Genomic DNA, 27,525 nt, shown 5'->3' on the forward strand with positions numbered 1-27,525 from the left:
AATAGAGCGAAACTGTCCGATTTACCGGCTGATTTCTCACTCGCATTCTTAGCTAACAGTGAAATATCGTTGAAAAACATACAGGAGGGTTTCAAGTATTTCAGCGAGCGGTATTTCAATGGTATTTACATGCATATCGACGGAGAAACCATTGATATTAGCGCGAGATCTTTCCAGAGTCAGAGGAAGACCGAGAAGCCACATATAATATATTATAACCCAAAGACGAATTCGTTTAACCATATCTATTGTTAAAGAACCCAAATACGCGATAAAACGTCAACAGAAGCTATAGTGGACCATCCAGCCAGCGTTGTCTGAGATTTGAGTCTGAGATTATGCAGATCTCTGGCCTCTGGTTGGTCAGTGACGCGGATTGCGCAACATCCACGGAGGGGTCAATTTCTTGCCGGTACAATCGGTATAAACACTTGACCTGCTACTGCAAAAAACGTCACTTCCTGGTTCTTTTCCCAGATGATGAGATTATGGCTTTGGAAGCTCCTGATAGGTTAACTGACATGTGAGTTAATTGACGCCACACCTGGGGATATGTTTAAGGCCCCACCCCAAACACCTCTGCTTCCTTGTCTGAAATAATGGAAAAAGTCAAAAGAAATAAGTCACGAAGTCACAAAGAATCATGGAGATCCACAATTCTGACTCATCCTTGGGTGCAAGTTCCATATGCTTGAATGTGCTACGTTCATTTGTTCAAACAATTATACACAAGTATAAACACTGGGATTTTCCCACCATCACACCGCTCAGGAAGGAGACTGGCTCTGTGTCCCAGAGATGAACGTGTTTCGGTCCAAAATGTGTGAATCAACCCCAAAACATAAGCTAAAGACCTTGTGAAGACGCTTGATTAAGCTGGTAAGAAAGTGTCATTAGCTACAGTGAAGAGAGTCTCGTACAGTCATGGGCTGAAAGGCTACTCACCGAGAATGAAGCCATTACCCCTAAAGAAATATAAAATTTAAAAAAGCCAGATTAATGTTTGCAAATAGACACCTAGACAAAGATCATCACTTCTGTTGACGTCCTGAAACTAAAATGGAGATGTTTGCCTATAATGACCGTTATATGTGGAAAGAAAAGGGGGGAACCCAGGAAACCTTAGAACACAATACCAACTATGAAGCATGGAAGTGGCAGCACCATGTTGTGGGGCTGTTTTTTTTTTTTTCTTTTTTACACCAGGAAGTGCTGCGCTTCATAAAATAGAAAATAAAATAAAATAACATCCCAAAACATCAGCCAGGACACTAAAACAAATGTCTTCCAAATGGACAATAACTATCTACACTGCCAAAACCATTAAAAAATGGCTTGAGGACAACAAAGTCAATGTCTTTGAGGAGCCATCACAAAGCTGTGATCTGGATCCCATTGAATATTTGTGGTCAGATCTGAAAAGAGGTGTGAGCAATGCAACCGACAAACCTGGCTCAGTTATACCAGGTCTGTCTGGATTCCACCAGAGTAGTCAGAAACTTGTGGAAGGTTACCCAAAACTTTTGACCTTGAAGAAAATAAAACATTCTCTGAAAAATTCTCTCACTCGTTATCATGGCATTTAAGACAATTAAATAATTTTGGTGATCCTGACTGACTTGAAACAGGAGAGGTTAAGTCTGGTTTGAATTCAAACAGTGAGACGAAAAAAAAAACATGCTTTTGAATTGTATATAGTATGCAAACCTCTGGCTATAACTGTATGGCTGTCGGATATTTAAGTTTTCTCTTTAGTCTGCCAAAATTTCAACAATTCTGTTTTTTTTCTGTCAATACTGGGTGCTTTGTGTGCATTAATAATAATAATAAAAGAAATTGGAATGGTTATAGCAAATGCTTGCACTACAATCAAGTGAAAAATGCAAGTGTAAATATTTCTGTGCCCACTGTATGTAAAACTTTTGTGAGGCCACCAATATTAAACCATCAAGAGAGGATTGTGGTCCAATTGGAGTTTGTCCAAAATGGCCTTGCTAACCTACGACAGTCAGGGTATCATCAAAGCATGTCTTTGTGAACTGCGGCTGCTAGATGGGAAAATCCTGTCACCGAGCATTATACAGTATTTCAAAACGTCTTCATATGGTAAAGTGGAGGATTATAATTCAGGAAGACATTAGGGCTCTATTCCAAAATGATTACGAATTCTGTCAGGATACTTTATGTGGTCTATGCAAAACATAAATGCAGAGTAGATTCAAACTGTGCTTTATCCATCGAAGTTAGTTTTGAAATTGTTCAAATATTATTTTTTTAGTTCATTCATTTTTTAATTGATGAAGATAGACCTACTGCAATAAACATGACGTGAGCGCGCACGTATCACGGCGAGATATACGTCATCGGGTCGCGCACTCGCTCTCTCTTTCTCTCGTCCTGAAGATGGCGGCAGGGGTAAGTAAGATGGAGTATGGCTGCGAATTTTTTATTCATCTGGACTTCACCGTCACAATCCGCCTTGAATCTTAGCAATCATTATTCGAAGTGGTAACATTGAACCCTGGCTGATTTCTTGGTTAATTACGCCATGATTTGAAAGTGTATTAGCCACGAACAATTCAGGCACCACTGTAACAAACGTTAGCACTGCGTTACACTGACGTTGCATTCAGTAATGACGCCCATTTCCAGTGCGAGGCGTGTGCCACGTTAGCTGTGTAGTTTTGCGAATACATTTTTTAATCGCTAAATGCATATCTTAATTTTTACTTCTACCTGTATTTGATAGTATCAAAACATTTCTTGGTATGCTACTATGTCATTGGTACCTACACCGATGATAACTGGACACGTGAATGCTAGGCGTTATATACACTTTGTTGTTATATTACCAAAATATATCTGTAAAGACCTCCTTAGCTACCCACCTTGCAGGGCTGGTTACGTAGTTTTGGGACAGTAAGGACAAAACTTGGATGTCGTGTGTGGCTCGACGAGGACCTTTACAAAATCCCACGTTTGGTTCAGGCCCAATACAAAGCAAATCATCAATCATTTAACTTAAAAAAAACAATTGCGTTTTTGCTTTAACAGCACATATTTGTATCATTCTCCTTCACCCGATTTTTCCAGACTCTGTACACTTATCCAGAGAACTGGAGGGCCTTCAAGGCTCAGATTGCTGCCCAATACAGCGGCGCAGCCCTCAAAGTGGCCAGCAGTGCCCCTGCCTTTACCTTCGGGCAGACAAACCACACCCCAGCCTTCCTGAGCAACTTCCCCCAGGGCAAGGTAGGTTGTGTATCATCCTTGGAACTTCTGAGTTTAGTATGGTGCAAAGCAAGAATTGGTTTGACCGAATCACTGCATTTGTCTGTATTATTTATTCCAAGGCTTCCTATGGTCTAAAAACCTAACCTATTTATTGCCCAATGATTTGTAGGTACCAGCCTACCAAGGAGATGATGGTTTCTGTCTGTCTGAGAGTAATGCCATTGCTCATTACTGTGAGTATCTCGACATATCCTTACCTTTTATAAAAAAACAAACAAACAGAAGGTAGCTTTAAATTTATGTTCTGAGAAGCTAGTCCTGCACAATTCTTAAAATATGAGCTCATGTCATGGTGCAGCACTATTTATTTATCACCTAATCAAAATAAGGACAGTTACTTTTAAATGTTTGAGGAATTAATTATCCTATTGCCTAAGCCATCAAATGTGTAATTGTCTGCTGCCAAATGTTTTATCTTATTGCTAATATGCATATTGTTCTCATTTATGATTAATGGACCCAATTTAACTACATATATATATGTATAGAGTGTTTGGTATCACTCCTGTGTGCAGATTTGATGTCAGACCAGCTTTGAAGTGAATGTACTTATTGTTTTATGTCCTGTTCTACTGTGCACCTGACTAAGACTGCCATTATGAAATCCCTCAATTATCCTATAGGTATTGCATTGACTAACACAAATGTCCCCCGCCCGCCCACCCACCATTATCTTTTAAGTTCTTATTTCAGGGTTCGCACGCGTCCCTAAAAACCCCTAAATTTTCGAAGGTGCATTTAGGGGCTCCTAAAAGCCCTTAAATTCCGCGAAAACCGGTCAAGCCCCTAAAAAGGCCTTAAATTAAAAAAATATCAAAGGGAGGACCTCTACCGCCAAAATTCTCCCTAAAAACATAAATTAATCTTTTTATGTAAAAAATTAGCGATCCATCTGGCGTCCAAATCAGCTGGAAATTGTCAACGGAAGTCACCGTGTTGACAACTAGTCGCCATCTTGTCGATATTCCATTGTTTGTTTCCGTGAGTAGCCATTTCACTTCGTCTTTGTTACGACGTAGCGTAGTTCTTTCATCGATCCAACTTGTATCACAGGGAAGTGCATTTTTCAAGAAGCTTGGGTTGAAAGTAAGGAGTTAGGGAGCTGGGTTCGTCGAGATCCAAAAGATCGGCACATGTTTTACTGCCATCTGTGCAAGCAGAGTTACCAGCTTGAAAAGATGGGCGTCAAAGCGCTGGAGTCGCACCGGAAAAACAGGGGAGACGCTGATTCTGCGAAGACTCATCTTCCGTTGGTATGAATCTTTCTAAAGCATCAACTTCAGGCAGTGGTACTAGGAGTGCATGCGCACTAGGGATCGCAAAAAAACGCTTCCTTTCATAACCGGTTTTAACCGACCGGTTGTAGCAAGTTTTAAAACCGGTACCATAGTGGTGTTTACATAATTCACCCGCAGGACCTCGAGTTGGGGTGGTGTTTTTGTTGCTCTTCCGGAGTGACGAGTTCACAGAGTTCCCCCCATTATGCGAGTAGTGTTTTGATGTCTGCCAATAAAACAAGTTTTGTTCCTGTGTCCGACACTCCGCCTCCTACTCCTTTTCTCCGGCGCTACGCCATCAATCGTTACTCCGAGGTAATGGGGTAGTTTGTATACAATATTGACAAACAAGCTTGTTGAATGTGGCTTTCAACAGCGCACTCCTGTAAGTTAATTTATTTATTATTATTATTATTTTTTTTTGTAAAAATGTTTTGTTGACATTCTTCTTTCGGACTTTCAGAAATGGCATGAAAATATCCCGAGCGTTTACTCGATGCCATGTTTGATGTTTCTTTGATTTAACTGAATGTTCTTTTGAGTCCAATTTCACTCTAACAGCGAAACTTGAAAAAAGTGGAAATGATGTTTAAAAAAAAAAAAATACCGCAATGTGGAGTACCGGAACCGGAAGAAATGATTGGAAATTTTAACCGATTTCGAAAGTCCGATTACGGTTTCGGTTTTAAAAAACTGAAAACCGGTTTCGATCTCTAATGCGCACCTACAGTTGTCCAGCCATCGACTTCAACCAGCCAGAAGTCAGGCTTTATGAACGTAGTTCAATACACGAAGACGGACTAGATTGACATGATTGCCCTAAATTTTTTCCGTGTCAGCCCTAAATTTTTTGTGTTAGCCCCTAAGAATGCCCCTAAAAAAGCCCTTAAATTTTTTGGGTCAGACTGAGTATGAACCCTGTATTTACAAAAAACAAAAGCAAAATATTTACCTTTGTATTCTGCACAACTTGTCCAGCCTTTGTGTAAATGTGAAACCCCAAACTGGCTTGTGAGGCCACCTCTGCGTTTACAACAATCACACATTTTCATTTTCATCCTTTTGTTTTAAAGCCATTCCAGAACTTGGACAACCTGTCTACAGCAGTGGTCCCGAGTTCACAACCATACATAGATATGAAGACTAGTCAGCGGCCGGTAGCATCTCAATTGCCCTGCCTGCCTGGTGGCCATTTTGGGAATGTCATGTGCAATAATCAAAATCATTTTTAATAGCCAAGTGTGTAGAACACACACAGATTTTTTTTTCTCTACCAGTCAGTGCTGCCCTGGTACGACATGCATAACAGAACAAGGAACAATATAACAATAAGCACAAGATATTTCCTTTTGTAGGAGTTATGCCTTATAAGATGTGCAAGATTTGAAATCTGTCAATTGTGCAAAGGGAGCAGTTTAAGTGATGAATCGTGCGGTCTGAAAAATCAAGTAAAAAAAAAAAATTATTATTTTTAAACTAATACTGATTACACCAGCAAGGTGTCCTAACATGGCACAAGGCAGAAAAATAAGAGGTTCGCTGATCAAGAATTTTATGACTTAATTGCCAGAGGGCGAAAAAACTGTTTGAATGCCTGTTACTTTTGACTTTCATTAAGCTGTATCGCTTTCCGATGGGAGGAGCTTGTGGCCGGAATGTGGAGGCTCCGAGAGGATCCTGGCTGCTCTGGACCTAGTTCGCATTGCGTGCAGCTCCTTGATAGTGGGTAGCTTGGTGCCAACAATCCGTTCAGCAGTTTTGATTGTCAATTGTAGTCTTGAGTTTGTTCTTTTTTGTGGCGGCTCCAAACCAGACTGTGATGGAGGTACACAGTACTGATCGAATAGCCACTGTGTAGAACTGTCTCAGCAGCTCTTGTGACAGGCTGTGCTTCCTCAGAAGCCCCAAGAAGTACATCCTTTGCTGGGCCTTTTTGAGGATGGAGGTGATGTTCGTCCCCCGCTTCAAGTCCTCTGAGATTGTAATGGACCTTTCTGACCTGTCAAGCATTCATACAATAATAGCCAATCAGATAACTGCATTGTCATAACCCCTGGCTTGACACGTCCCTCTCGCCATAATGTCCCACAAGCAATGCTGGGTGTCAGTAGCATGTGCTTGGAAAAGTTAATGTTACGAACAAAATGGTCCTCAGATGTGCTTGGGGAATGTGTAATTCTGATGAAAGATATCCTGCTAGGCTACAAGGGGCCCGGTTGATTCATTTTTCAAAGCCTAAAACACAGTTGATGAGGTTGTCTACGGTCGATTAAGGCTTGCGGAAGACCGCACATACAACTAAATGTGAACAGTATCAACAAACACAAGGCTGGGTATTTGAAGGGAAGTGAGGGAGAAGTATCTTCTCTGAGTTTGATTTAATTATCAGTGCTTTATACATTGCAGAACAACTTTCACTTTGTGTGTCACTGACCTACTGAATGAAGTGTATAATGTTTTATGCCAAAGAGTCGGGTTAGTTATATGTAAATGGTCAGTGTAATGCAAGAGAAATGTCCATTTGCCTACTTGTATCACATCAGACTTTTAAGACAGAGCACTGGGTTCGATTAGAAACTAAGTCAAACTTTTTCATCTGGAGCCTACGGTACCGACTGAGTTAGTAACCATTATTTAAATGTACAAAATCGAACCAAACTCACTTATAAAGACTACAATGATATTACTCGTGATCTCTCCAAGTAAAAAGTACTCTCTTTACATGTGCAGTATGATTCTATTTTATCCTGTTGGATTTCACTATGAAGTTTGCGAGGCATCAAACGTTTTTGCATCGATCATTTCGCTGTAACTCTGACACTGCGTCCTGCTCCATCCAAAATCTTAATTCAGTGTACATATCCTTGCGTGAAATATTTGAGACTTCTCTGTAGAACTCTCTTGGACAAGTCTGAAGCATTTGGAAGAAAACATACCGCAATATTATCTAGACTACGCATCAGAGAATTGACTTCAAACCTGTTCTGTTCAGTTGCCATTTTGGAAGCTTGGGGGACATGGCAAATGTAGCTAAGGCAGGCGGAGCTTATGATCGCCAGTCAGAAAGGTCCGTTGGGCATCAGAGGATGTCAAGCATCTCTGTGACTGGTGGGCCTGTTTAGCATTTTGAGGCTTTTTTTTTTTTTTTTAAATGACTTGATGCAGGTTATGGAGACAGCTACAAGCATTGGGGAAAAACACAAATATTAAAAAGTTGATGCAAGCAGTCAAAAAATATTGCCTTGAGTCAGCATTGTTCACAAACTCATTTTAGCATGCTTCAAAAGGATCCCACTCATACATCCATTTTTAAGCCACTTGTCTTCATGAGTGTTATGGACCCTACCTCTTGCCCAAAGTCCACTGGGATAGCTCCGGCCTGGACTGATCGCCAGTCAATCGCAGGCAACTGATGGACACACAGCCATACTCTTAATCTCGCCTACAGATAATTTGGGCTCTTCAATGAACCTTACTGTCGTGTTTTGGAATATGGGAGGAAGCTGAAGTATTCAAAGAAAACCCATTAGTAGTGCAGTATGATTCTTCTATTTTATCTTGTTAGATTTCATTGACGTTTACGAGGCGTCAAACGTTTTTGCATCGATCGCCAACGTTTCACTGTAACTCTGACAATGCGTCCTGCTCCGTCCAAAATCTTAATTCAGTATACATATCCTTGCGTGAAATAGTTGAGACCTCTCTGTAGAACTCTCTTGGACAAGTCTGACGCATTTGGCAAAAGAAGATACCGCAATATTATCTGTAATACGCGTTAAAGAATCAACTTCAAACCTGTTCTGTTCACTCGCCATTTTGGAAACTTGTGGGACATGGCAAATGTAGCTGGGGGAGGGGGCTTCAGATCACCAGTCGGAAAGGTCCATTCCCAAGAACTTGAAGGTCTCGGCGTTTGGCACAAGGCATTTGGACAGCTGTGGTGAAGGATGCCTCCTGAAGTCCACAATCATCTCCTCAGTCTTTAGAGTGTTAAACGACAGGTTGTGTTGACCACACCAAAGCTCCAGTCTCTGGAGTTCCTCTCGATACGCAGACTCGCTGCTGTCTTTGATGAGGCCGGTGATCATGGTGTCATCTGCGAACTTTGAGTTTTGACAGTCGAATGCCATGAGTTGCGGTCGTTCGCGTAGAGCGAGAGAAGAGTAGAGGGAAGAAGACACAACCTTAGGGTGCCCAGGTGTTGATGGTGCCCGTGGATGAAGTGGTGTCCCTCAGCCTCACTTCAGTGTCCTGTCCGTCAGGAAGTTGTAGATCCACTGGGAGATGCCACTGAGACGCTGAGCTGTAGAAGTTTGGAGGGGAGGAGTTCAGGAATGATGGTGTTAAACGCAGAGCTCAAGTCCACAGACATTGACAATAACCAAATGTTTATAGATGGTGCAAATATAGTTTTAGGAATCTCATTTTTATTGCTTTGAAGCCGAAATTTTGTATCTACTCCCCCGTCCAAAGACAAAAATGAAAACGGAATTTTAGGTTTTGCAATAAAATGCATTGGAAAATCAATTTAACCATTTCTGTTTACCACGAAATACTATTCATGTTTGCCAGTGTTACTTAATAAATGACCAACAACTTATTCAACTCAAATAACCTTTTTCCATGTATTGGAGCTAATGCTGCAAAAGCACTATTAGGCTCTAAATAAAACTAACATTGGCCATGTAGTAATTTATTTCAGGATATACGCACAGCAAAGCATATTTTAATTTCCTTTAATGGTGTTTTATATATGTATTATGTCACAATAGCATGAGCTATCTTCAAATGTTCAGTAAAAACAAAATATTGTAATATTTTTGTGCAGGGTGCATTTCCTTGAAATTGGTAATAGTGAAAAAGAATGATTTTAGTGAATTCTTTTCCAGAATGAGAGTGCTTAAAGAGGAGGATGTCATTCATCTGCTACAGTGTGAAGCAGGCATCAGGTGCAGGTGGATATGGGACCTGGCTCAAGTTGGAGGCCAAAACAAAAAAGTAAAGAAATTAGGCAAATTTTAACCTTAAATTAGTACATCATGTACTGGAGTAATGTAAATGTTTCTGTAGGGTATTTTTTTTGCCTTTATTTTTAAACAAAAATATGTAGATAAGCAGACCCCCAGGGGATCTCCAGCAGCAGTAGAAATTTTGTCGACCAAATTTTGTCAGCTTTTTAGTCAACTTCTTTTCAGCCCTAGATCAAAACCCTCATCTTTCTCTTCTATAAATGCAGTTTTGAAGTAGTATTTTACAGTTCTAGAATGTTAACTGAACCTCCTTTGGGTGTGATTGCACTTGACAACTGAAAGAATCCTCAGCTTGTCACCATTCATGTTTTGTAATCCTGTCGTGCGTTTGCTGTTTTCTGAGAATTTTAAATGCCATCAAACTTGCAGAACTAATGTATAACTACTCCTCTGGCATAACCTGATTATTTGTACTTGCAGTGAAGTAAATTAGTATTTGAACACCCTGCTGTATTACTTCTCCCACTTCGAAATCATGGACAGGTCTGAAATTTTCATCATAGGTGCATGTCCACTGTGAGAGAGAGAATCTAAAAAGAAAAGTGCAGAAATCACAATGTATGATTTTATTTTATTTTTTTTTTTTTTTTTTTTTTTTTTTTTTGAACGATTTGTGATACAGCTGTAAATAAGTATATGAACACCTGTCTATCAGCTAGTTTTGAATTTTAGAATTCTGACCCTCAAAGACTTTTGGTCCACCTTAAGGGTTTGCATGCCGCCCTAAAAAAACCCTAAAATTCCGAGGGTGCTTTCCGGGGCCCCTAAAAGTCCTTAGAAATCATTGAAAACCGGTCAAGCCCTTAAAAAGGCCTTTAAATTTAAAAAAATAAAATAAAATAAAATTGAGGACCTCTACTGCCAAAATTCTCCCTTAAAAAAATGTATCTATTTAAAAAAAAAAAAAGCGATCAGGAAATTGTCAATAGTAGTCACTGTGTTCACAACTAGTTGGCATCTTGTCGTCGATATTCCATTGTTCGTTTCCGTGAGTAGGCATTTCACTTCGTCTTCGTTACGACGCAGCTTAGTTCTTTGATCGATCCAACTTGTCATGGGGACATGCATTCTTCAAGATGCTTGGGCTGATTTGATAGACTGTCTCATCTTCCGTTGGTATGAATCTGTTTCTAAAATATCATGATAGTAAAGCATCAACTTTAGGCAGTGGTACTGCCAGTGCATGCGCACCTACAGTTGTCCAGTCATCGACTTCAACCAGCCAGAAGTCAGGCTTTATGAACGTAGTTCAATACACGAAGACGGACTCGTTAAAGGAAGAGATCGTGTGGACTTCAAAATTGATTTGCAGCCATTACAGTGACAAATCTTGTGAAAATAATTCGAAAGTGTTTGCAGTCATGTTCCCAGATAGTGACATTGCTAAAAACTACCACTGTGGGGAAGGGAAGACTTCGTACCTGGCTACATTTGGCATCGCTGCCCACTTTTCATCTCTACTGCCTCAAAGCCAGAATAGAGACTGACATATCTATGCTTGTTGAGAAGGCTGACAGGCTGTGTGAGGAGGCAGAAGAAAAGAGGAATCTGAGGTTTATCATCGAGGCCAATGCACTCAAAGGCAGAGCAAAGGACAAGAGAGCCACTTTGGCACCTCTGCAGCAACAAATAGAGGAGGCTAGACTCGTAGGGGTGCTGAGACAGACATCAGTAGAAGACATTTGTGCATATAGTTGCAATTGTAGTGAGAATCTGTTTTTCTGTAGACTGTTATGTGAAGACATTGACAATGGTTATATCAATGAGAACAACCACAATGGGTGACAGGTGATCGCTGTCACAGGTACTGAGGTACTGGATCCTTTGATGAACCAAGAACGGTTGATGGCACCATTAGGTGAGTCTTTTTTCCTTCCTCATGATTTCCCACGATGGCCCTAAATTTTTCGCCCCAAAAAAGCCCTTAAAATTTTTAGGTCAGACTGAGTATGAACTCTGGCCTTCAAAACTCCACTCCATGTATTATCCTGAATCAGCTGCACCTGTGTGAGGTCGTTAGCTGCATAAAGACACCTGTCCACACCATACAAACAGTGAAACTCAATCTTGTAACATGGCCAAGACCAAAGAGCGGTCCAAAAACACCAGAGACAAAATTGTACAATTCCACACAGCTGGAAAGGGATACAGAGAAATTGCCAAAAAAAAAGGTCCACTGTTGGAGCAATCATTAGAAAATGGAAAAAAGGTAAACATGATGGTCAGTCTCAATGGGAGTGGAGCCCCATGAAAGATGTCACCTCCTGGAGTCTCATTTGTCCTTAGAAAGTTGAGGAATCAGCCCACGACTGCACGACAGGACTTGGTCAATGACCTGAAAAGAGCTGGGTTTCTAAGTAATACACTAAGACATCCTGGTTTGAAATCATGCATGGCACGGAAGGTTCCCCTGCTTAAACCAGCACATATCAAGGCCCGTCTTAAGTTTTCAAATGACAATTTGGATGATACAGAGGAGTTGTGGGAGAATGTTTTGTGGTCAGATGAGACCGAAATGGAATTTTATGGTCATAATTCCACTGTGTTTGGAGGGAGACGAATGATGAGTTCCAACCCAAGAACACCATCCCTACTGTGAAGCATGGGTGTGGTAGCATCATGCTTTGGGGGTGTTTTTCTGCAGCTGGGACAGGACAACTGCACTCTATTAAGAAGAAGACTGCGGCCGTGTAATTGTGACATTTTGGGGAACAACGTTTTTCCCTCAGTCAAACCATTGAAGAAGGGTCGTAGCTGGGTCTTTCAACATGACAATGACCTGAAGCACACAGCCAGGAAAACCAAGGAGTGGGCCCGTAAGAAGCATATCAAGGTTCTGGTACCTGTCTGTTCTAGATATCTGTGTGGATAAGTGGGCCATAATCCCTCCTGCAGTGTGCGCAAACCTGGTGAACAACGACGGGAAACGTTTGACCTCTGTAATTTGCAAACAAATGCTACTGTCACAAATATTAACATTGGTTTTATCAGGTGTTCAAATACTTATTTGCAGCTGTATCACACAAATCGTTAAAAAAATCAGACATTGTGATTTCTGTATTTTTATTTTTAGATCATCTCTGAGTGGACATGCACCTACGATGAAAATTACAGACCCAACCATGATTTTTAAGTGGGACAACTTGCAATATAGCAGGGTGTTCAAATGTTTACTTTCTTCACTGTACATCATTTCCTTGCCATGACCCAAGAAGCAACATTAAAATATTTCTCCTTCCTGCTTATATATTTACAGCCCCCTCCAAAAGTATTGAAAATGGAAGGTCAATGCTTTTGTTTTTGTTGTATACTGGAAATATTAAGGATTCAGATAAAAAAATGAAAACAATGACAAAAATTTGATGACAAAAAGTTAATAATTTTGAAGGTCACTGCAGATTCTCATTCCTAATTTTTCTGGTTGTAATTGTGAATATTACGGTAACAATTTCCTTCACAAAGAACAATTTACAACAGAACATTTACACAAGTACATGCATTTCTATATAACAACTTATAAAAATGCATTCAATAAGTGCAATACCATCAACCTGCATAGTAAATTACATTAAATTGTCACATTTATAGGACTTTATTGCAGCTTGGTTTGTACTTTATTTTATTTATTTTATTTTTTTGCTCAATTTTCATCCCTTGTCGATGGGCAAGGCAGTGCCCTTTCATGGCATGTTGTCTTAATCTGACAGGGGGAAAGCAAATTGATCATATTCATCCCAGTCATCTCTGGTTCAGTGAGTTAAAAAGGCTGGTTCATGCTGTGGTCACATTTGAACAAAGTTTGAACGAAGAATAAAATAGTAAGTGATGTGGTGGTAAAGAAAACACTGAATCGGAATAGACTTGCTGTTCAACATAGCACTATACCTTTGTTCCCTTCAAATGTAGTGGGTAATGATGTCCTACGCGGTGGCACACCCAAGGCTTCAGCGCAGGTCCTCCAGTGGGTGAGCTTTGCTGACTCAGAGATTGTCCCTCCAGCCAGCACATGGGTTTTCCCCACACTGGGCATCATGCAGTTCAACAAGCAGGTGTGTAGCTTGTTCAAATAATACAATTGCACACGTAAAAAATTACTCGTACTCTTCTTTTAATGAAAGAAAAACTCAGTGGTGACAAATATATTGTATATGACAAAAGTAATAAATACAAATCTCTTAAAATGAACCAATAAAAATTCGATTTTTTTTTTTTTTTTTTTTTTTTTCATTCAAAAAGTCATTCAAAAAAACAAATTCATGAAGAGCAGGACTTCAACAACAAAAAAAAATGGTACCCTTATTTTGTTTCACAATCTTTTTACGCAACCACTGTAACAATTTTTACTACTTCCAGAGAGTGTTTTGGCCCACTTTTCATGAAAAACTTGTTTCACTTGTTTTAGGTTTGAAGGGAGCTTTCTCCAGACATGTTTCAGCTCTTACCACAAATTTTCAATAGGATTTAGATTGCGGCGCTTACAAATTACTTTTGTTGGGTTGAAGGTATTTCTGTGACTGCTGTTTTTTTATTTTTTTCATTTTTTTTACCGTAAACAGAGGGGTGCCAACAACTTTGTCCACTTGTAACTAAAATGCATACATCACACCCTGTGAGACCTTTTATATTTTTTGTGAGGGCTAGAAGATTGTTGTTCTTGCACTTCTCTTCATTGGCAAAATAAGTTGGTTAAGACAATTGGTGAAGTCCTAACTAAAACATTGTCAGCATACGTGACGACCACAAAACAGATCAAAGTCACATGGATGCGTAAAGATCGGATCCAGAATATCAGCGCTCGCTGTCCTCATTGAATTCCCGCTGTACCCTCTTAATAAAAGCATTTTTTTTGTAGGGGGTTGATTTAAGAAATTCATATCAATTCCAACTTGGAAGTTATCTTATTTTTCCTGGTGACTGAATCACACCTGAAAATAAACCTTTTTGGCGTAGTCGGTGCTTCATGGGCTTGAGCTCAAAATACGGCTCTGCACCTTCCCATTGGTTCCATGCTGTAGGTCACACAATTTCTTTGTGGGGGCTTATGCATTTATGGTTTACTTTAATCATGACCATAAAAAAATCAAGTCAGTATTTCATTTTAGTAGCAATGTGACATCCACCCATCCATTTTCTGAGCCGCTTATCGTCATAGTGGGGGTGCTGGAGCCTATCCCAGCTATCTTTGGGCAGGAGGTGAGATACACCCTGACCTGGTTCCCAGCAAATCGCAAGGAATGTCACAAAATTTCCCAAAATTGAGACTGTTAAAATGCAAAGTTTGGTTGGAACGGCCACTTCAAGCAGAGTACAACACAGCACCGGTTTAGAAAATGTGTGTGGGAGGGGGGTTGATATGAATTGCCTTTTTACAGAACGCTTTTGTGGGTTATCGTCTATTGTCTGGATTAAGAAGGATTTTGTGTAAATCTCTAAGGAATTTTCTAAACTGTGCTGAAATGTCGATACTGACCCAGAAGAGATTAATTTTCATGATTGGCTTCCTTGCACTGCACAGATTTCTCCAAGTACAATTGATACTTCTGTATCATCTTTTACCCATTAAAGTCGTCCCCAATCAGCAAAGATGTTTATGAAATAGCCACCATTAATATCAGAAAAGCCAAAGTCCTTGTGCTTGAAACTTACCCCTTAAAATTGCCGTCAAGTTTTTGACCGTCACTTTCGCTATAAAAAAAACTCGACTTAAGTGAAAATGAAATGTAAACATGTACTTGCAACCAAGTTATGAACGATTTTAGAGGCATTTTAAGTGCTCATTCCATGTTTTTTTTTTTCTGTCCCCCCCCAATCCCCACTCAAAATTCGACCAAGATAGAGTGGCCACGTTAATTTTATCCAGTCTCCTGTTTTTGGGAGAGGCTGTGTCTTTTCTATGGCACAGTCTTAATCTGATAGGGGAAGATAATTTATCCCCATGTTCATCTCAGAAATCTCTTTATTGGGTGAGTATGGTCACAAATGACTTGAGGGTTCTTGATGATCTGACATCCATCACCGATTGTTCTATTGTCTCTATCGATTTTTCAGTTTGCTTTTTATTGACCTGAATAGTCATTCTTCTGTCTGGGTGCCCCAGGCCACAGAACAGGCAAAGGAGGATGTGAAGAAGCTGCTTGCAGTGCTGAACCAACACCTGAACACTCGTACCTTCCTGGTTGGAGAGAGGATCACTCTTGCTGACATCACGGTGGCATGCTCCATGCTGTGGCTGTACAAGCAGGTTAGCCAAATTTAATTATTCATATAAAATACCATATTTTCCGGATGACAAACCACTAATTTTTCGGGTGCTGTGAACCCTTGGGCCTGTTTTCTGATGCAGTTTTGTTTTGGGGGTTTTTCGCTAGTGGCTATCAGTCAACACAATAAAAACTTGTTAGAACATAATGCTTCAAGCCCAAGTGTCATCCCTATAGATATTGTAATGAAAAATACATATAACATTTACTTCAATGTCCATACGAAAAATAAATGTGAGCGGAGATCGCGTCATTCATGCACAAAGTTGCAGATGTCATTCGATGATATCCAAGTGGTCGCCATGTTGGCTGCATCCTCTGTAAGTGACGTCACCCGGACATTCGCCAATGAAAACACCCGGTGCATCTTAACTGTGGGAGACGAACACGTCACTTCCGACACGGAAGCTCTTTTCGAAAAGGACAACACCACACAACCGAGTGAAGTTACCACGGCAATATTACACTATTGTTTCGGCCTATTAACTGGTACGTGCTGTCGTCCAGAAAATACAGTAGCATCCTGACTTGCAAACTAGAATATATTTGACAAAACCATTTGTTATGGTCTCCAGAATATTTTCCTATTGATTGGAAGAGCTCTCCTTTCTCTCAATCTAGGTCCTTGAACCATCTTTCCGTCAGCCTTATCCCAATGTGACCCGTTGGTTTGTCACTTGTGTCAACCAGCCCCAGTTCAAGACAGTCCTTGGAGAGGTCAAGTTGTGTGAAAAAATGGCCCAGTTTGATGGTGCGTGAACCGCTCACCACTACCTCGACAAATGCATTCTGTTAATATTAGATTAAATCTATCTGGGTGAACATTTATTTGAATGGCCTGAAACTTGTGAAGTTAAACAATTACTTTATTTGTATTGGTTGTCCTCTCTAGAGTAGTTATTCTTAGAAAAGTGACCAAATATAATTAGGCATTAAAGTTTATTAATTAACTCACTTAATTTAACCCCTGCTTGTTGATTTCACACTTGTCATAAATAATTTACGATGCTTACAATTCTCATCACAATATTGAATGTGGCAAAGGACCTAAAGAGTATGCTGCTCTTTTCTTGATCCAAGATGCCTGCCAGAGAGAAGCAGAAAGAATATATTATACTTTTTCCTTTTTTAAATTTAATGCAAATATAATTGATATTCAGTCATACTGACCGTCAAATGGCACTAACGTGGCTGAATAGTTCGTCGGCTGTGTCACAGTTGAACAGCTGCATAAGGATGGCTTGACTTCCATCATATTCTAAGTTAATTTCATCCTGGATTTGCATTACAAGTAAGCCAAGGAGTTGCATAAGTGAAGTCTAATTTTTGTCTTAGAAACAAACTTTTACTGTTGTGTCCTATAGCTAAAAAGTTTGCTGAGATGCAGCCCAAGAAAGAGGCACCTCCCAAGAAAGAGAAGGCTGGAAAAGATGCAGCCAAGCCTCAGGAGAAGAAAGAGAAGAAAAAGGAAGAGAAGAAGCCTGAACCAGAAGAGATGGATGACTGTGATGCTGCTTTGGCTGCAGAGCCCAAAGCAAAGGACCCCTTTGCAGAGATGCCAAAGAGGTACAGCAAAGTACAAGTTTGATCTTTAACCAAAAGTAGCATATACTACTAAGCCAATTCTAGCAAGGTTTGAGTCTAGCCTTATTCCAGTCCTGTGCCGCACATCTGTACAAAGAAATGCCCTCTGCTCACTTAACGAAAAAGAACCTGGAAGACACCGGCTCATTACTTCTCCTCGGGAGAGAGGACCAATGACTGCTGTGAGAGTCCACAGGAAGAGAGATGCCCGATCCCCCTGACTGGTTGCGTTTGAACCTCCCAACCCAAGTTCTTCACTTACTGACCCTCGCTTCCAGTGCAGTGCTTTGTTCCCCTGACTGACTGAGCCAGTTTGATGTTCCATTCATAAACCTAGCCAATGATAATGTAAAAGAGGCGATGTGATGTACGCGGTGGTTTACCAACCTCAGCCATGATAGCAACTCATCGGAGGCATGATACTTGCACTCTCATACACAGATAATATCCAGTTTCTTTTTTTTTTTTTTTTTTTTTTTTTTTTTTTTTTTTTTTTTTTTTTTTTAAAGCCAGCCCTAAAATTATAATCATCTCTATTTGCCAGAGGCTGCAAGTCCCTGCAAATCCATGTGTGCATGATAAGCTGTCCCCTGTCTTTGGGCAAGGTGGTGTCTGATTGTGGCACAAGTCTTAATATGATGGGGGAAGAGAAAAGTCCATAGTCATGTCATCCCAGTCATGTCTAGTTCAGTGAACAAAAAGCTGGTTCATCCTGTGGTCACATTTATATATATTAAAAAAAAAAAATCACTATGAAGATGCACACAAGACATGTTGAATTCAGTCTTTATTTAAATACAGTATTTCTAACATATCTTGTCTGTTTGTTCCAGTGCATTCATCATGGATGAGTTTAAGAGAACATACTCCAACCAGGACACTTTAACAGTAGCCATTCCCTATTTCTGGGAAAACTTTGACCCAGAAGGATACTCAATCTGGTATGCAGAGTACAAATATCCACTGGAGCTTACAGAGGTCTTCAAAAGCTGCAACCTTATCTCAGGTGAGCCAAAATTAAGTCAATTTAAAAGTTTTTTTTTTTTTTTTTTTTTTTTTGCATATGTCTAGGAATTCATTTTTTAATCTAGTAAATTGTGACTTTGCTGTACTTTTTTCCATCAGCAAAATTCACCCTTCTTAATTTAGAAACTAGACTGTGTTCATCTTTTAAAACGGTAAAATTGGTCATTTAAACATATCCACGGCAAAATCTGTATGCTCCGTATGCAGTTAGAAATATCATTTTACAATAAAACATTTGGCAAGACATTGTTCTTTCATGGCACAAAATCTTAATCTGAAAGGCAAAGACAAATTTTCATTGGTTTATTCCAGTCATCTCGGATCCAGTGAGTTTTAAGTTTGGTTCATGCTGTGGTTACAATTTAAAACAGATTTCTATAAGACAACCTCCATCACCCCTGTCAAAATCTATTTGCGCTTACCGCTTAAATTTCCATCCCCTCTGTCCTTTTCAGGGATGTTCCAGCGCCTCGACAAACTCCGAAAGAATGCTTTTGCTAGTGTTCTTTTGTTTGGTACCAACAATAACAGCTGCATCTCTGGAATCTGGGTCTTCAGAGGCCAAAACCTGGCTTTCACTGTGAGTCCTTTTGACAATTGCAGAATTTATGATCTGTCAATGTACTGCCATGTTTTGTTTTAAAACACTTCGGTTAAATCTAAGTAGGGCAGACGTTTTCTGGTCAAGTTAAAAATGTCACCAAACCTGCATTACTTACAGAAGTAGATTAATGACAATAAAGTGGGCCCTTGCCCATTCGCGGTTCCCCCTCTTGGCCATATTTGCTCATTTTTAATATATATATATATATTTTTTTAATTCTCTTCAAAATAGACAAGGTGCCTCATTAGAGATGAAGCCTTACAATGTGGTGAATGAGTTCTAGCATTTGCAATTGTTGTGACTTGTCCAACAAAGTACACTTAAATACATTGGTTTCACTGTTAACATGCAAACCAGTACGTGTTCTAGCGTTATGTAAGCTTACATATCATGGCATTTATGAGGCAGTGAGGGACAATTACATTTCACATCTGTAAGCTGAAGAAGCGCACATCACCCCACACACTGCCTGTGTGGGAAGGTCATTACTGACGATGTACACTGTGTCACTTCGAAACTAAAATCAAACTACAGCAAGCAGAATAGCAGAACTGGCAAATAAAACAAAAGAATGACTCGTGAACTAATTGACACAAAACATGCGCTGTAAAGGCTATTTACATGCTCCCATCATGCTTTGCGGAGCCATGAAGGTCATGAGTGTCACAAAGCATGATGGTAGGAGGTGAATAGCGTTTAAAGTACATGTTTTGTGTCAAATATGTTGTATTTTTTTATACACTAGTTATGCTATTGTTGTGGTGTGGTTCGTTTTAGTTTCGATATGTCTACATCGTCAGTAATGACCTGCTTACACAGGCAGTGTGTAGGGTAATATAAGCTTGTTCTGCGTAAAGATGTTTGAAAGAAAATAAACTACTTGGATAGGGTTCATCCCCTGTACGCTGAAGCGTGTTGCAGCCACACGTTAACCCATGTAAACCGCTGTGTGACAAATGGTTTATTTTCTTTTTTTTTTTTAAATATCCTTTGGACTCATTTGAGAACAATGCATATTTAAAAAAAAAAAAAAAAAGTCGGAGAGGTTCACCGAAGTTTAACATATGGGCGCAACATGCTTTGGTGTATGTTGGAGATGACTCTTGTCTTTTTTTTTTTTTTTTTTTTTTTTTTTTTTAAACAGCGCAATGTTCTCAAATGAGCCAGCTTGGCATTATAAATACTTGGGAATTTGAGATTGAGAAGAATAATTCCTACCTGAAATGAAATGATCGCTACACAGTAGTGTGTATTTAGCTGGCCACCATCCATCACGTTTAATTGCCAAAATCCACCGAGATTTTCTGGTCTTTTCAGCTGGTATTCTATAGAGTGACCTCTTTGAATATGTCTTGTCTATAGAAACACCCAACAGCACAACAAGTCTTGGGCATTGTGAATATTATGCTCCGGTGCAATGTCCCCCACACTGTCGAACAGCTCTTTTTGAACGGAAATATGGTGCTGTGAAAATGGTGACATCACATGTACAAGCTCTATATCTGCTTTTGCGTCTGAACTCTTCAGTTGTCCCTCACTACCTCGTGAGCGCCATCATGTGGTAGCTTACGTACACTGAAACACGTGCTGACATGCATGTTGACACTATAACCAGTGTGTATTAATCCAGCATCCAATATTTGCAGATTTTTGTTATTCGCAGGGGTGTATGGAACGTAACTCCCACGAATAACAGGGCAACACTGTCCATTACTACAGAATTACATTTACATGTAAGAAGTACATAAGGTTCCATAAAACCTAACTGTCCAAAGCCTTCAATAAATAAAATTACCGTCAACATGGATTATTTCATTGAATTGCCAAATTCAGGAACGCAAAGCACAACTCGTGCACTTTGTTGGCACACAGCAAGTGTCACCCCCTGTCTTTGGCAAGGCAGTGCCCAGCCATGGCACATTGTCTTAATCTAACGGGGGAAAAGCAAATTTGAGATCATATTCATCCCAGTCAACTCTGTTTGTGAGTTAAAAAGGCTGGTTCATGCTGTGATCACATTTGAACACAAACATTAAAAAGTAACAGGTGGCGGCGCAGTTGAGAAGGCACTGCACATGGTTTTTAAACGTTTTGAGGTACTTCATAGAGCTGTTGCATTTTTTTTTCCCCTATTGTGCAAAGTTATGCTGTTGGACAAACCAGCTCATCTGTCATGGTGCAAAACCTGTAGCCACATTACTGATATTCCAAACAGCACTTTGTTTTTCTTTCCACTCCCCAGCTATCTCCAGACTGGCAAATTGACTACGAGTCATATGACTGGCGCAAGTTGGATCCAAAAAGTGAGGAGTGCAAGACCATGGTGAAGGAATACTTCTCATGGGAGGGAGAATTCAAGCATGTGGGCAAAGCCGTCAACCAGGGCAAAATCTTTAAATGAGTGGACAATGGGACAGATTTGAATGAAAGCACTTTGCGCCTCTGCTTGTGATGCTTCTGAACTTACAGACTTTGAGCCAACGGGTTGTAACACCTGAAACCGATGGTGTGTGGCTGCGATTTGTCTGTGGCCCAAACTTTTGTTGTCACTGAAAAAAGAAAAAAAAATAAAGCGTTTTCCACCATGTTTGGAATTTAAATTGTGGTCTTTACTCTAACCAGATACATCCCATACCAGATCGATCGTGGCCTGGGTTAACAGCGTTCCTTCACCCGACACACCCGACAGTTAACCTGGGCATCAGTGGAAATTGAGCTACTGTGGGTCGAAGAAGAGGAAAGCAGATTCTTTGGCAGAAAGAAGAGAAAAACACAGCCTACAAATAAGTCTAGAGACTTTGAATGTTTGAACTATGATGGGAAAAGTTCGGGTGTTTTGGTTTACATGATGATGAGGTGAATGGTGGATATATTGTGCATCCAAGAGAGCAGGTGGAAAGAAAGTAAGGCTAGAAGTTTAGGAGCAGTGTTTAAATTATTTTACCATTGAGTGCAGGTTATTTTAGAGGAGTTTGCTAAGAATGTCTTTGTGAAAAGAGTATTGGATTGAGCTATGAGGCTATGTATAATGCGGTTAGCGCCGTTGGTAGGATGAGACCTAGAGGTGAAAGAGAAACTCTGGAAGGAACTAGATGAAGTAGTTTTGTACATCCCAGACTCACAGATTTGTGATTTGTCCGGATTGTAATGGATATGTTGGTGAAGGAAGCAAGGGTGATGAATCAGTTGTGGCATACATAGTATATAGTCCATGAAAGGAATTTTGTGGGACAAATGGGGTAAACAAAAAGGATGGAAATGGCAACAGGGAACATTTTTCCCAGAAGAAGCAGGAACATAGGGAACGTAACCTAGAAAAGTGGTGTTAGAAACACGCAGGTAGATAACATTTTGTTCAGACGATGTCATTAAAGGTTGCAGACTGTAAGGTAGTGGTAGGGGAGAGTAACTCAAAATCACAGGATGGTGGTGTGTAGGATGAGTGGTGGTTGGTAGGAAGATTAAGACAAAAGGAAGAGCAGAGAACCATGTGGTGGAAGCTGAGAAAGTAAGAATGCTGTGTGGCCTTTTGAAAAAGGTGAGACAGACTATAGATAGGAGGAGCTCCTGGAAGACTGGACTACTACAGCCAAGGTAATCAGAGAGACCGGAAGGTCTTCTGGTAGGAAAGAGGAGGAGGAGACTTGGTGGTAGGAGCCCAAAATACAGGAAGTTATACAAGGAAAGAGATTAGCGGACAAGTGGGACACTCAGGAGCTGCGGAAGGAATACATTGCGATGTTTGGTAGATGTGGCGAAGCTTAAACAAGGTGGTTATGACATGTATACCAGGTTGGACACTAAACAATTAGAAAAGGATCTGTAAAGCTTGACCAGACTGAGGGATAGTGATGGGAAGGATGTGGAGCAGGTCATGGTAATTAAGGATAGAGATGGATTGTTGACTGGTGCTAGTACTGTGCTAAAGCGATGGAAAGAATACTTTGAGAAGTTGATAAATGAAGAAAATGAGACGAATAGAAGAGGCAAGTGTGTTAGACCAGAAAGTGAGTGATTAGTAAAGGGGCAAAGTAGAAAGGAACTGAACTGGATGAAAAAATGGAAAGACAGTTCCTGATGTCATACGTGTGGAGGTATGGAAGTAATCTGGAGAGGTGGCTGTGAGAATTTTTGGAAAAACTTGTTCAACAGTATACTGTCAGGTGAGAAGATACCTGAAGAATGGAGAAGATTAATGGAGCCTCAACCCAGGATAGTGGTATATGCGAGCAACAATATGGTTTCATGAAAAACCCAAAGATCCATTACAGTATTCACCTTAATTGTTAATGGAAAAGTACAGGGAAGGTCAGAACGAGCTGCATTGTCTTTGTGGATCTAGAAAAAGCCCATGAAAGAGTACCAAGAGAGGAACTGTGCGACTGCATGTGTATGTGTGGCGTGACAGAAAAGTATAATAGTACAGGACGTATGAGGGCAGCAGAACAGTAGTGGGGGGTGACGTAGGTGTGACAGAAGTATTTTTCAGGTGAAGGTAGGAGTACCATCAGGGATCAGTGCTTTGCCCCTTCCTGTTTGCATTGGTAATGGATAGACTGACAGATTAGGTTAGACTGGAATCCCCATGCAGGGTTCGCACGCGGCCCGAAAAGTCCCTAAAAACTCCTACTTTTTCCAATGTGCATTTAGGGGCTCCTAAAAGTCCTTAAAAATCCGCAAATACTGGTCAAGCGCCTAATAAGGCCTTAAGTTAAAAAAAAAAAAAATCAAAGGGAGGACCTCTACTGCCAAAATTCTCCCTAAAAAAATATATATATATTTTATTTTAAAAAAATAGCGATCCGTCTGGTATCCAAAACAGCCGGAAATTGTCAACGGAAGTCACCGTGTTGACAATTCGCCATCTTGTCGATATTCCATTGTTTGTTTCCGTGAGTAGGCATTTCACTTCGTCTTCGTTACGACGTAGCGTAGTTCTTTCATCGAGCCAACTTGTATCATGGGGAAGTGCATTTTTCAATGTGCTTGGGTTGAAAGTAAGGAGTTTGGGAGTTGGGTTCGTCGAGATCCAAAAGATAGGCACATGTTTTACTGCCATCTGTGCAAGCAGAGTTACCACGTTGAAAAGATAGGCGTCTAAGCGCTGGAGTCGCACCGGAAAAACAGGAGACACGCTGATTTGGCAAAAACTGTCTCATCTTCCGTTGGTATAAGTCAAATGTCAAGATAGTAAAGCATCAACTTTAGGCAGTGGTACTGCCAGTGCATGCGCACCAAGAGTTGTCCAGTCATCGACTTCAACCAGCCAGAAGTCAGGCTTTATGAACGTAGTTCAATACACGAAGACTGACTCATTAAAGGAAGAAATCGTGTGGACTTTAAAAGTGATCTGCAGCCATTACAGTTACAAATCTTGTGAAAATAATTCGAAAGTGTTTGCAGTCATGTTCCCAGACAGTAACATTGCTAAAAACTACCACTGTGGGGAAAGGAAGACTTCGTACCTGGCTACATTTGGCATCGCTCCCCACTTTTCATCTCTACTTCCTCAAAGCCAGAATAGAGACTGACATATCTATGCTTATTGAGAAGGCTGACAGGCTGTGTGAGGAGGCAGAAGAAAAGAGGAATCTGAGGTTTATCACCGAGGCCAATGCACTCAGAGGCAGAGCAAAGGACAAGAGAGCCACTTTGGCACCTCTGCAGCAACAAATAGAGGAGGCACTAGGTAGGCTCAAGGAGCTAGACTCGTAGGGGTGCTGAGACAGACATCAGTAGAAGACATTTATGTATATACTTGCAATTGTAGTTAGAATCTGTTTTTCTGTAGATTGTTGTGTGAAGACATTGACAATGGTCATATCAATGAAAACTACCACAAGGGGCGACAGGTGATCACTGTCAGAGGTACTGGAACATTTGATTAACCAAGAACAGTTGATGGCACCATTGGGTGAGTCTTTTTTCCTTACTCTTGATTTCCCACCATGGCCCTAAATTTTTTCCGTGTCGGCCCTAAATTTTTCGTGTCAGCCTCTAAGAATGCCCCTAAAAAGCCCTTAATTTTTTTTTTGATCAGACTGATTATGAACCCTGCCTTTGGACCATGATGTTTGCAGATGGCTGTGATTTGCAGTGAGCAGGTGGAGGCATGCACTGGAAAAGAAAGGAGTGAAGAGTGGTTGAAGTAAAACATGCATGATTGAGAGATGGTGGGGGAACGGTGAGGCTACAGGGAGAAGAGACAGCGAGAGGATGACTTCAAATACTTCCGGTCAACAATCCAGAGCTATGGTCTGTGTGGTAAAGAAGCAGGTCTAGCAGGTTGAAACAGCTGGCAGAAGGTGTCTGCTGCGATGAAAGGCAAGATTTATAAAGCAGTGGTGAGGCCAGCTATGATGTATGGATTAGAGATGGTGGAACTGAAGAGAAAACAGGAAGGCTGGATGTGGCTGAAATTATGTTGAGGTTCTCTCTAGGAGTGAGCAGGTTGGATAGGATTGGAAATGGGCTCATGAGAGGGACAGCCAGATGTTTTGTGGAGATGAAGATAGAGGGCAGACTTCGATGGTTTGGACATGTCCAGAGCCAAGAGAGTGCCTATATTGGTAGAAGGGTGATGAGGATGGAGCTATCAGGCAAAAGAGTGAGAAGAAGACCAAATATGGATGTTGGTGTTCGAGAGGACGATCCAGAAGATAGTGGCACAGGAGAAGAGATGACTCACTGTGGCAACCCCTAATGGGACAAGCCGAAAAGAAAAGACTCAATCTAAATTCCACACATTCTCATGCTCAGTCATGATCTTGTTTAAGATACAAGTACATTGCGTCTTTTTTATTTGCTGGTGTTCTCATAGCAAACCTTAAGCACATGCACTAGTCAAACATTAAGAGGCATAGCACCTGAGGCAGTGATTCCCAGGCACAGTGGTGTGCTTAAAGTGCCACTGTCATGAAATGCATGATTTTTGGTATGTTATTAATGAAAAAACGACAGCTGACATGGACTCATGCGTTTTTTTTTTTTTTACCACAAAACATGTTTTTGACGTATACAGCTTTTTTTAACTCCTGCCATGAAAATCCTCTCAAGGGATTTGTTTTCGAGAAGAAGCAGGAATTGACGCAAAGGACAGACCCGCTCTCAACTGGACTCGTTTGTTTCCATTAGTTTTACCTCCGGGAAGGTAGCTCGTTGTACCATCGTGTTAGCCAAAATGCCGGCTCTTTGCATTGCTGGACATTGCTTGAACACTCGGGAGGATGGAATTAACCTTCATAAGTTTGCAAGAGACCCGGTTCGTCATGAAAAATGGATTGCACGAGTGCAGAGGACGAGAGCTTCGTGGGTTCCAAATGACAGCTTGGTGTGTATACAGCAACTAAAAAAAATAATAGTTTGGGGTGGACCACGTAATCCATCTCTCATAACGTAACAAAAGATCCGCGTAGGAAATGTGTTGATGTCCGCGTCAGACTGCATCGGGCTGCTGTGTCGCTTCGACAGCAAAGCGCACAGCCACCCGGAGGGCGGCAGCTCTGAAGAACGCTGCCAAAATGCAGCACTAAGGCGCATGCGACGACAATGCAGTAAAGCGCTCCAGCTCGACGGTGTTGTTTATCGCGCACTGCGGCGTCTGTGAACAACCCCCTAAAGAATCACGGCTCGGTTCCGTGATAAGCCGGCTCGGCGCCGTAAGTAAGCCACACCGGCTGGCTGCGATGTGCCGCAATGGCTCATTTCCACCGCGGAAGTGGATCGACGGGAGGCGGTTTGGCCGTGATCGCGGATCATCTGAATATGGCTCGAAACAATAGTGTAATATTGCCCTGGTAACTTCACTCGGTTGTGTTGTGTTCTCCTTTTCGAAAAGAGCTTCTGTGTCAGAAGGGGGCGTGTTCGTCTCCCATAGTAGGGTGCACCGCATGTTTTCATTGGTGAATGTCCGGGTGACGTCACGGACAGAGGATGCAGCCAATATGGCGATCACTTTGTCGTAGAATGACACTTCTGCAACTTTGCGCATGGATGACGTGCTCTCCGCTCACATTTATTTTTTTTCGTATAGACGTTGAAGTGAATAATGTTATGTATTTTTCATTACAATATCTATTTTAGAATGTTTATAGGGAGGACACTTGGCCTTTAAGTTCATCTCAAACGTCACAGAAGTTGTCTGACCCAGGTTTCACACTTAACACATGCAAATTTGTGTTTAATTTGCATTTACTCATGCTATATATACACATCACATAGAGATTTTATATTTTTTAGTCTCCTGTGAAATTATTAAAATGTGCCTAGGCAAATGGTTGGGACACTGTTAAGACAACCAGAACAGTACAAATGTGATTGAGAAGTTAAAGCACATTGAATGGCCATGCGTAAAATTGCTGAGATTTCAGTGTTTTAATTTTCTCTCGTCATATTTCATCCCCACCCCCCGAATGTAAAATGTCTCCATCTGCACCTCTAACATCTTCCTG

The 27,525-nt window shown here is 40.8% G+C and overlaps 1 protein-coding gene and 1 long non-coding RNA gene across 3 annotated transcripts; both read left to right on the forward strand.

The window, feature by feature from the left end:
* Positions 1-2,296: 2,296 nt before the first annotated feature.
* eef1g (eukaryotic translation elongation factor 1 gamma) lies at positions 2,297-21,662 on the forward strand. 2 transcript variants are annotated; one of them, XM_061834301.1, is made up of 10 exons: positions 2,297-2,415; positions 3,094-3,252; positions 3,404-3,467; positions 13,508-13,650; positions 15,699-15,842; positions 16,483-16,612; positions 17,226-17,427; positions 18,279-18,451; positions 18,927-19,051; positions 21,318-21,662. In XM_061834301.1, exons 1-10 carry the CDS (start codon positions 2,404-2,406, stop codon positions 21,474-21,476), a joined length of 1,311 nt encoding a protein of 436 aa, XP_061690285.1. In that variant the 5' UTR covers positions 2,297-2,403; the 3' UTR covers positions 21,477-21,662. The 2 variants fall into 2 exon arrangements, with proteins under 2 accessions (XP_061690285.1, XP_061690286.1); XM_061834302.1 differs by lacking the exons at positions 2,297-2,415; positions 3,094-3,252; positions 3,404-3,467 and adding an exon at positions 9,461-9,569.
* On the forward strand, positions 9,581-13,399 carry LOC133508373 (uncharacterized). The gene is made up of 2 exons (XR_009797044.1): positions 9,581-11,459; positions 12,675-13,399. It is a non-coding gene; the product is annotated as an uncharacterized LOC133508373 (long non-coding RNA).
* Positions 21,663-27,525: the final 5,863 nt, after the last annotated feature.

Source organism: Syngnathoides biaculeatus, chromosome 11 (assembly GCF_019802595.1).
Source record: "Syngnathoides biaculeatus isolate LvHL_M chromosome 11, ASM1980259v1, whole genome shotgun sequence".
NCBI lineage: Eukaryota > Metazoa > Chordata > Actinopteri > Syngnathiformes > Syngnathidae > Syngnathoides > Syngnathoides biaculeatus.